The following is a 10926-nucleotide window of genomic DNA, read 5'->3' on the forward strand; positions in this document are numbered from 1 at the left end:
CATATATTTTATCCTCTGCAACCTTGTGAAGTATGTGTATTTATTTACTTATTTACAGTATTTATATTCTGCCTTTCTCACCCCGAAGGGGACTCAGAGCGTATCACAGAACACATATATGGCACATATCCAATGCCATTATACACTAACAAGGCAGACAACTGTACATAGATAGAGGTACACATAGGCTTTCCCATCTTTGGCATTTTGGAGGCTATGGTCGGTTCCGGCCATTAATGAGGTATGTGTGTGCTGTCACGCCATCTTCCCTGCCAAAGAGCTTTGTTTGTAAACTTCCTCCTTGATTGAATCACTGGCATTTTTATGGCATTTCCTTATGAGTGCCTTAAATACCTCCTGCTTTTAAAGCAGTACCTGCTTATCTACTCACATTTGTTTTCGAACTGCTAGGTAGGCAGAAGCTGGGCTAAAGGCCAGGAGCTCACCCTAATTCAAGCTTCAAACTCTCAACTTTTTGATTGGCAAGATTGACTACAGCTGGTGGTTAACCTGCTGTGTTAAAGCCCAACCCATGTTAGTCTATAAGACCAAATTTGACCTAATGAAAGCTACTGATCGCTATCCAAATAAGTCAGGCAGCAAAATGGTCTGATGTGGGAGATCAGCCAAAATAAATGCTGTTTTTCATGTAAAATTGGAAGTGTATCCAAATATGTAGTATGCCAAAGAGTCCATTAAAATGGTTTTGCACAGTAAGTGGGATCCAATGACAACTGAACTAATTTCTTAAACATTATGGTTCATTAAAACTGTTGTTCCCAAACAGCACTACTCCCATGTTACATGGCAAAAATCTTTGGAATTTGCAGGAAATTTTAAAACTTAGTTTGCAACATAGCATAGAGATAAGTAGCTGATAATAAAACAACCCAAACATATGAATGGGATACTCCAAGCCCTTCAACATTAACCTAATATAGATTTTGGATTTCAGTTTTCCCAGTGACATTTTATTGACTTTTAAAGATTAAACAGTAAACAGATATGGTATGCTTGCCGATGGGTCCCGGAACAGGAGAGCAAGCTCCCTAAACTAAGTGGGGTGGGGGTGGGGGGGTGGGGTGGAACCTTTGAGGTGATTAGAAAAGCTTGGCCCAACAAGAATCTTACGTAGTTGATGCCCCTCTTGAATGATCAATAAAACGTATTGAATTATATTTAGTTTGATATTGTTTTCAGATGCTTACCATCTTGACTTGTGCTGCTACTGATGTTTTGCATAGTTATGTGTTCTTGTTTTATAAAGCCGTATCTGCAAGTAGGCAAAATTAATAAACGCCTGCCTGTCAGTGTTATGCCCCTTCATCCTAAAAACTGTTCCCCATCTTTGCCTAAATATGGTTAACAAATGCTTCCATGTTAAATATGGCTCGCATTTCTAAATGCATAGATCTGTTGCAAGCCTCAGAAGTGAGGCTTGTGGCATATGTAAAAAAACCCACAAATAGTTCACGTCTGATCAGCCCACACACTGCCTTGCCAGAGAAAGAAAATATGCCACGCAGGTGAACAATAAAGAACAAGTAGTTTAGTCTTCGTAAATTCAGAACAACATATGTACAATGTGATCAGTTGCATCAACTCATATAATGTCCTTTTATGAGAGGTTTAAAATAGTCTTCCTTTGTCTATTTGAATAAACTCCTTCAGCAGCTCATGAAGCAAGGGTACACTCCAATCTCTCTCTCTCTCTCTCTGCTTCTCTCTTCAAAACTGTCTCTCTCTCTGAACTCACATAGCTCAAGACAGAACAAAAATGTAACAGTATCCAAAAGTCCCAGGCTTAGTCTGCTCCCCAGGCATTGCCCGACCAGTCAGCTTCATGCTTCTTATTTTAAAGTTGACACACACACATTAACTGATTCCTTGCATACTCCAAAAAACTGAGTCTCACCACAACTCTTATCAAGTAGTATCCATGCTTAAATTAACAACCTCAAATGTAAATAATGATTCATTTGTTTATTTTCTTTAATCTACAGCTTAGACTCTGACACCAGAGACGAAATGGTGCATCTTCCTCTTCTAAAAGAGAATGCCAAGAAAAAGACTGATAGTGATGAGTTTCCATGTACTTCAGACTCTGGTTCTTGTCCTGCAAAACATATTGATCCCCAGTCAGATAACCAGAGGCAAAAAGACCAGTCTGAAAAGCCAGTTCCCAGCGCTGTGACTGAAGCTCTCTCATTGACTCGATATTCACATGTATTCAATCAGGATAATTGCGATATTACCTCTGGTTACCCTGGAGGGCAAGACACTGAAAACCATTTGGATGCAGATATAAAAATTGAAGACCACAGCATCAAAACACAAAATATTTTAGTAACCACTGAGAACGTAAGTGTTATATACATAGGCCACAGTTTAGATAATTCCAATCCTTATTTCAGCCTAAATGAAATAGTGCCAATATCAGATGAAGAATGTGAACATTATTGCCCTTCAAAACATCCAGAGATTTTGAAGGTCAAGAACTGGAAAAATAATTTAACAAAGAGGGGTAGCCCTCAAATGCATGTAAGTAACATAGAAGTGAAACCTGATCATATTATAAGTGTAAATAATGATATGTCTATTGAGCATGGAACTGATGATGGAGATTCAAGCTTACAAACCTTGATAGAACAGCCTGTGTTGGTGACTGCTGTTCCTAATGCTTTAATGAATCTTGAACAACCTGAAAGCAGGAGTTGTACATTGGCTGATGTGAAAGTTCCAGCATCTCAAGCCAATGAGAGCAATATTACTGAATTGGCTCCCGTTGTTAATATTATATATGGATGCAGCAGATCAACCCAAGCTTCCATGCACTCTGCACCAAGAAAGAACAGGCCATCCAACTTAAGCCAAAGCTTCAACATATTTGCTCACAAAGACAATGACAGAAATAGAGTGAACTGCAGCAAAACAGACACTGCTTTAAAAACGAAAGTGGGTGTCAAGATGTCTCAAGACTTTATTGTTTTGGGCAGAAGTTCTATCCAATGCCAGACTAAAAAGATAAAGAATTCAATTTCCTATTCTCTGGGATTTTCTTCTGAAGACACTGGAATTTTGTCAAAGTTTAAGAAAAAGCACCCTGAGCAGACGAAGCACCACTTCAACCAGAGCAGTCAGAAATCCCTAAAGCAGAGACTTCCTTCTATTTCCAATACCTCTGTAACTTCAGGGGAAAGCAATGCTCCTTCTCCCATCAGACAAGCACATTCAGCAAAAGACTCAATGGATCTGAAATACAGTGACATGTTCAAGGAAATAAATACAGGTGACAAAGGTCCTGGCATTTATGAAATGTTTGGGACTCCAGTATACACCCGTGAACCCGCCAGACATGAAAACCTGTCCTGCAGGAGTGTGCATTCTGCTCCGACTGGGAGGCGCAATGTAAGAAAACACAAATCTAACAATTTCAGTGGAAAGACAAGCAATGGAAAAAGAAACTCCCCAAAGAAAACATACCCAAAGCCACACAAGATCTCCTTTGGCACCAAACAGAAGAAGGAATATTTGGTGTCCAAAGAGACATCTGAAGTGGAAGGCAGCTCTCTTGCAAAGGATAACAATGCAATAATCTCATGTGAAAGAGGGCCAACAGAGACTGAAGGGAACATTTCTGAAGATGTTCATCGGCAAGCTCTGACTTCCACTGAATTGCCAAGATCTGCTAAACAGAATGAAGTCCTTCCACATTCAAACTTGTCAACTATTGAAGAAGTCTCACTGGAAAACATGTCAGATGTGGTTGTTAACAAAACACGTGTTACCAATGCTCAGGAATTCCTCTGGCCAGAGATTAAAGTCCATGCAGAATACGCTCCTTTTTTAAGCTACGTGAAAGATACCAATGAATATATGGATTTAGGGGAAAGCAGAAACATAAGGGAGGTAGGAACTGAAGTAAGTTCCGTGTGCCTTGAGGAAGCGAAAGCAAAGCAAGACTTGTGCTATGGAGATAATCAAGAAAACCCCTCTGGGTTGTCTTTCCCAGAGGCAGCAAAGTCACCTGCACAAAACCTTCCACCTGAGAACACCAGCTTAGTAAATGTATCACCTCAACAGACTTGGCATTCTGCAGACTCCATTTCCGAGACATATTCAAATATCCTGCCCTGTGAAAAAAGTGAAGTAACAGAAGACTTATTTTGTTGCTCAGTCACTGAACTACTCTCTCTTGGAAGTGCAGATAGCAACTGTACAAGAGCAGTTGCCAAGAATTCAAAAAAACAAGTATCCAGTGGAGATGCAGAAAGTAAAGAAGATGGTACAGCAATTGAAAGAAAAAGGAGAGTAAGTTCTTATATGTTAACTGTTGGTTGTGCAATGGGAGATAATCAAGAAAACACCTCTGGGTTGTCTTTCTGTAAACTCCATTTCCGAGAGCTGGCAGGACTGCTGACCGAAAGGAGCGGGGTGAGCTCCTGTCTGTCAGCTCCAGCTTCTCATGCCGGGATATGAGAGAAGCCTCCCACAGGATGGTAAAACATCCGGGCATCCCCTGGGCAACATTCTTGCAGACGGCCAATTCTCTCACACTAGAAGCGACTTGCAATTTCTAAAGTTGCTCCTGACACAGAAAAAAAAAACCTTTATTTAATAATGCAATAGTGGAGGGTATTCTGATATTCATAGTATGTTGCATTTGGACCTGGAGAACTAGATCTCAACTTCTTGTTATTTACCATTTCTTAAGTCAGTCTTGGGCAGCTCATGCACTTGTCATCTTAGTTTTCTGATTCTAGGTAGCAATAGGATATTAAGCATTGCCTTGCTGAATCAAAATAATGTTCACATAATCACAGCTGTTCCATTCTCTCACACCTGAAGTGACTTGCAGTTTCTCAAGTCACTCCTGACATGGGGAAAAAAACCCTTTATTTAACAACGCAATAGTGGAGGGCATTCTAATATACATAATATGTTGCATTTGGACCTGGAGAACTAGTTCTCAACTCCTTGTTATTTACCATTTCTTTAGTCAGCTTTAGTAATAGGATATTAAAAATTTCCTTGCTGAATCAAAATAATGTTCACATAATGCTGCATATGGCCAGATGTCTTTGTGACAAGCAGGGCATGAAGGCAATAGCCATCTTCTTTTATTTGTCTCTAGGAAGAGATAATTTCTGTCTATGGAAGTTTCCATTTAGATGATGGTGATGATTTTGGAAATAGTACTTCATAGGCCCAGTAGTATTTAAGCCTGTAATTATTACCACTTCTTGTCAATTAGTTCAATTTAATTTAAATAGTAGCAATGACTATCACCAAGCTGTTGTGTGGATCAATTTTTTTTTCATATTTTATGTTTTCATTCCACATGACATAAACTTTACTAGTTTCAGATGAAGTTACAACATTTCTATTCTAGTTTTGTACTGCTCCTCTTTCAGTATGTTATGTGCTTTTTTCTGCTACATTGTACAGCACACCTGGCCAGATTTCCTGGAACCCAGTAGAGAACACACATTTCAAAATATGGCTGCATTTTCAGAAAACAGTTTAACTAATGAAGATTCCGTCCTGTGGACCAAAGGTGAAATCCTTGGAAAAGGAGCCTATGGCACAGTAAGTCACATGTGCAGTATGTGTGTGAAAGAGAGAGAAAGGCAGAAAGAGAGTCATTCTCAGAAACTGGGTGACTGGAATGCAGTTTGATGAGTGGATAATGGGTCCTGATGGGCCAATGCCAGCTGGACAAAGGAGGTGCTGGCTGATGGACAAAAAGTGCTGCTTGTTGTTGTTGTTTATTCATTCAATCGCTTCCAACTCTTCGTGACTTCATAGACCAGCCCACGCCAGAGCTCCCTGTCAGCCGTCACCACCCCCAGCTCCTTCATGGTCAATCCAGTCACTTCACGGATGCCATACATCCATCTTGCCCTTGGTCGGCCCCTCTTCCTTTTTCCTTCCATTTTCCCCAGCATCATTGTTTTCTCCAATCTTTCCTGTCTTCTCATTATGTGGACAAAGTACTTCATCTTTGTCTCTAATATCCTTCCCTCCAATGAGCAGCCGGGATTTATTTCCTGAAGTATGGACTGGTTGGATCTTCTCGTGGTCCAAGGCACTCTCAGAATTTTCCTTCAACACCACAGTTCAAAGGCGTCTATGTTCCTTCACTCAGCCTTTCTTATGGTCCAGCTCTCACATCCATAGGTTACTATGGTACAGCAATGGCTTTAACAATGCAGATCTTCGTTGCCAGTGTGATGTCTCTGTTCTTCACTATTTTATTGAGATTGGTCATTTCTCTCCTCCCAAGAAGTAAACGTCTTCTGATTTACTGGCTGCAATAATTTTCACACCTGTTACTGCCTCCATGTTTTCTTCCTCAATTTTCCAGTTATCAATCAGTCTGGTTGCCACAATGAGATTTATTTATTTTGTGTCAAAAGCATTGCATACAAAAGTATAAAACTGATAAAAATAGAAGGAGGACAAGCGGCTAAATAATTTTTGACCAAAACGGGGCAACAGCGACTGCATTGTCTGTAGATTTAAACAATTCTTCTTCTGTACATGAGTCAGGGCATTGTGGACAAGCATAAAGGTGCAGAGTTGTTTATTCTGCTCCACGATTGCACAAGGTGAAGGATTCTTTGAGGTAGTTTCATTTCGCCAGGTTGTCTTTTGACCTGCCCACTCCGCTTCTGAGTCTGTTCAGGGACTTCCAAGTTGCCCATTCTTGGTTTGCCCCTGGAGGCAGACTCTCTTGGGAGACTATCCAATTGGAATTGCCTGATTTAGCTGCCCAGAGGTGTGCTCTGTGGACACAGAAAGAGCCTCCTTGAAGACTGAGTAAATACAGTCGGGCATCCCCAGGGCAAAGTTACTTGTAAATAGCTAATCTTTCCAAACCCAAAAGCATTGTTTTTAAACATTTAAATGAGATTAATGGAAGGTTACTTTGAAGGTAACAAGAAAAAAATCCAATGTGCGTATATTTACAGATAATAATTCATATATTTTATATACTTCATATTATTGTGGGATCTGATTTCTTGATAAGAGAGGAGAGTAATTTAACACATTCTGAACATACATTGTCTTTCTAGACACAATCTTCTCAAGATGGCATACAAAAATAGATCACAAGGTCCAAATGCAGACTGTGATTAAAACTGTTAATTATTAACATGTAGGTACAACATGTTAATATATGTTTGGAAAGCATAAATACGTACTGAACACAACATACACCTCTTCGTTCAAATTGTTCACAATATCCTTGTGTTTTTTAAAAAAAATATTTTAATATGTGACAGAAGGATACTTGCATCAGTCTTAATTGCATTTTGATCCTCAAAAGCATCAAGAGTTGTAATTACAGAGGACTTTACAGAGGACTGTCAAAGGAAAAATATTGGGTGTCCTTATATTCCCTGATTTAAACACTGGAACATTCATGTTAAAAAAAATCCTGTCACTGTAATATATATTTTCCCATTAATATAGCATCTGGCATATCACTTTAAAAAGGAAAGTGACTCATACCCAAATAAAATTTTGAAGGTATCACAAAAGGGGAAGAACTCCCCCCCCCCCCTCTATTTTCTGTATGAGGAGAGGAGAAATGAAGCAGACTTTTGCAATACCAGCTGGGCCTCTGATTCATGCTTGAATTATTTTGGCATGGTAAAATTCTCCCTGTGTCTCTTATTGATGCAAACATGGTCTTTTCTCTTCCAGTTCAGTTCTATCATAATATTGAGCTGGAATTCAAGCATATTAGTTTATACATTGGCCTTCCAGTACATGGGGAGGGGAAAAAATAAAATGCTCCCTTTTTTGGTCTAGATTACATAGCGACCCAATATTTCTGAATATTTGGCTAATTACTCAATTTGCTCCAGCAAAGGTTGTGTATAACAACAGGTTTGAGTTACACTGGTCCATGTTTGGGAACTGCTTTGATTTCCAATGCTAAAATGCTTGAGCTTTGTTCCTAGTTCACATCTCCTATGAAACGTTTTGATTTCTAGGTCTATTGTGGACTTACCAGCCAAGGGCACCTGATTGCTGTGAAGCAAGTACCACTGAATATCCATGACCAAACTGGGAATGAAAAAGAGTACCAGAAACTTCAAGAAGAAGTTGAGATATTGAAAAATCTAACACACATCAACATTGTAGGTTATTTGGGGACAAGTTTGGAAGATAGCATAGTGAGCATCTTTATGGAGTTTGTTCCTGGGGGTTCAATTTCCAGTATCATTCATCGTTTTGGGCCATTGCCCGAAATGGTCTTTTGCAAATACAGCCAACAGATTGTACAAGGGGTTGCCTATTTGCATGAAAATAGTGTCGTCCACAGAGATATTAAAGGCAACAACATTATGCTTATGCCCAATGGTGTTATCAAGCTGATAGACTTCGGATGTGCCAAGCGCTTAGCATGTGTAAGCCTAACGAATACGCACAGCGAACCACTCAAATCAGTCCATGGCACTCCTTATTGGATGGCACCAGAAGTGATCAATGAATCTGGCTATGGAAGAAAATCAGATATTTGGAGCATTGGCTGTACTGTTTTTGAGATGGCTACAGGAAAGCCACCATTGGCTTCCATGGACAGGATCGCTGCCATGTTTTATATTGGTGCTCACAGAGGACTTATGCCTTCACTACCCAGGCATTGCTCAAAAAAGGCAACAGATTTTGTTCATCTGTGTTTAACCAGGTAAGTTATTATCAATGCTGAGAGAAAATCAGTGTCTTTCTCCCCTTAAAATGTGAGATTAAGGCTCCTTCCACACAGCTGTATATAATCCACATTGAACTGGATTATATGGCAATGTAGCCTCAGATTATCCAGTTCAAAGCAGATATTGTGGATTATCTGCCTTTATATTCTGGGTTATATGGCAGTGTGAAAGGGCCCTAAGGCCCCCTTCTACACTGTCAAATAAAATCCAGATTATTTGATATATGCAGTGTAACCAGATTATATGGCAGTGTAAACTCAATCCAATTCAAATCAGATCATGTCGATTATCTACTTTGATAATCTGAACTGTATGATAGTGTAGAAGGACCATTCTACACTGTTACATAATCCATAATATCAAGACAGATAATCCACATTATCTGCTTTAAACTGGATTATCTGAGTACACTGCCATATAATCCAGTTCAAAGCAAATAATCTGGATTTTATAGAGCTGTGTAGAAGGGGCCTATGTCAATCAGTTCCTAGAAGGTGCAGGAGGAAGGATATTGTAGTGCTCTTATAGACTAAATCCTTTGCATGCAAAAGATCAAATGTTTTACAATTTTTGGAACCTCTAGAAGGAACTGAGAAAGTATCTCATTTTAATTATTGTAGAATTTAACATCCACTCTTCCATATTCACATACCAATCTGTCCCCAGTAGGCAAATTTAAGGGGCTTTTTTAGGCCCCTTCTACACTGCCATATAAAATCCAGATTATCTGCTTTGAACTGGATTATATGAGTCTTCACTACCATGGTATTACATGGTAGTATTATCATGTAATACTACCATGGTATTACATGGTAGTAATACCATGGTAGTAATACATGGTATTACTACCATGTAATACCATGGATTACATGGTAGTGTAGACTCATATAATCCAGTTCAAAGCAGATAATCTGGATTATCTGCTTTGATAATCTGAATTGTGTGGCAGTGTAGAAGAGGCCTAAATGCTACCCATTTACAGAAATCTGTAAGCAACAATATATTGTGTTTACAGTGGACTCTGCAAACAATGCTTCACTTGTACTCCATAAAAAGGAAAATTAGTCTTTTCTTATCTGTTTTCCTATCTGTAAATGTTTGATTTTTATTTCTATTTTAGAGACCTATAAATCTGGGGTCATGATAAAATGTATTGGCCAGAAAGGGGCCACGAGTGTAAAAAGTTTAAGAATCTTTTATTTAGACCACATAATTTGGAATGAACAGACAAAATTAGGAATCAGTGGTGTTAATGCCATACCTCTCTGAAGCCTCCACCCTAAATAAGTTAATGTTTTTTGTTGCTTTCTGGCCTTCCATGTATTTTATAATATATTTCAAATTCATAATGTCATGAAATGTTATGTTTCCGTCTACTTTTAAGTAAATCTCAATGTCCAATCTGTTATTTAATCGGTTGAGGCACTGCATACAATAAGTTGGATACTTCTTTGCCTAGAAATTATTCTGTTGGGACAAGATAGAAACACAAATAAGTTTAAAAACCAAGTATATTACAGGAGTTTAAATCCATGGCTGCTGAGAAAAACAAGTCTTATTTTCCCTTTCTTTTTTATCATTTCCCACACAGGAATCAGTTTGACCGGCCAACAGCTGTACAGTTACTGCAACATTCCTTCATAACAACAACATCACAAAGCCTGAAATAAATGTTAGACCATTTTCTATAGGAGGCTATATAACAAAATCAACTGTTTGCATTTTTTAAATAGCCAGGATAAACAGATGACGGTTGGGCTTTTACATGCTGGGATTGTGTGACTGGGATTTTAAGATTTATATAATGTGCTTATTACATTTTAATATTAATGCTTTTAACAGTGCAAACTGTTTAATTTTTTTTCAAAAATATTTATATTTGTGTCCCACATAGGTGGGATAAATATAAATAAATCAAGCCTGATTTATGTCTAAGTTGTGAAGGATATAGGAATTGTGCACTTTTATTTCTAGTTTTCAGTCAGGTGTGTTCAGCTCTTTCAACTTGAGCAAAGCCAACTCAATCAGAGAATACTAATAATATTCTTATAATTATTTGAATTATACTATCTCATATATATATATATATATATATGATAATCTTATAACTATTCAAATTATACTGAAGAATAATCAATTGCACGCTCAGAGGTGACCTACTCCACTTCTTCCACTTCTTGAAATGCACTTCTTGAAA

General features: G+C 38.5%; 1 protein-coding gene across 1 annotated transcript; it reads left to right on the plus strand.

Moving 5' to 3' along the window:
• Positions 1–2028: 2028 nt before the first annotated feature.
• MAP3K19 (mitogen-activated protein kinase kinase kinase 19) lies at positions 2029–10493 on the plus strand. The gene is made up of 4 exons (XM_060775941.2): positions 2029–4311; positions 5449–5589; positions 8007–8704; positions 10321–10493. Exons 1-4 carry the CDS (start codon positions 2029–2031, stop codon positions 10397–10399), a joined length of 3201 nt encoding a protein of 1066 aa, XP_060631924.2. The 3' UTR covers positions 10400–10493.
• The last annotated feature ends 433 nt before the right edge of the window (positions 10494–10926 follow it).

The sequence above is a fragment of the Anolis sagrei genome, chromosome 1 (genome assembly GCF_037176765.1).
Source record: "Anolis sagrei isolate rAnoSag1 chromosome 1, rAnoSag1.mat, whole genome shotgun sequence".
NCBI lineage: Eukaryota > Metazoa > Chordata > Lepidosauria > Squamata > Dactyloidae > Anolis > Anolis sagrei.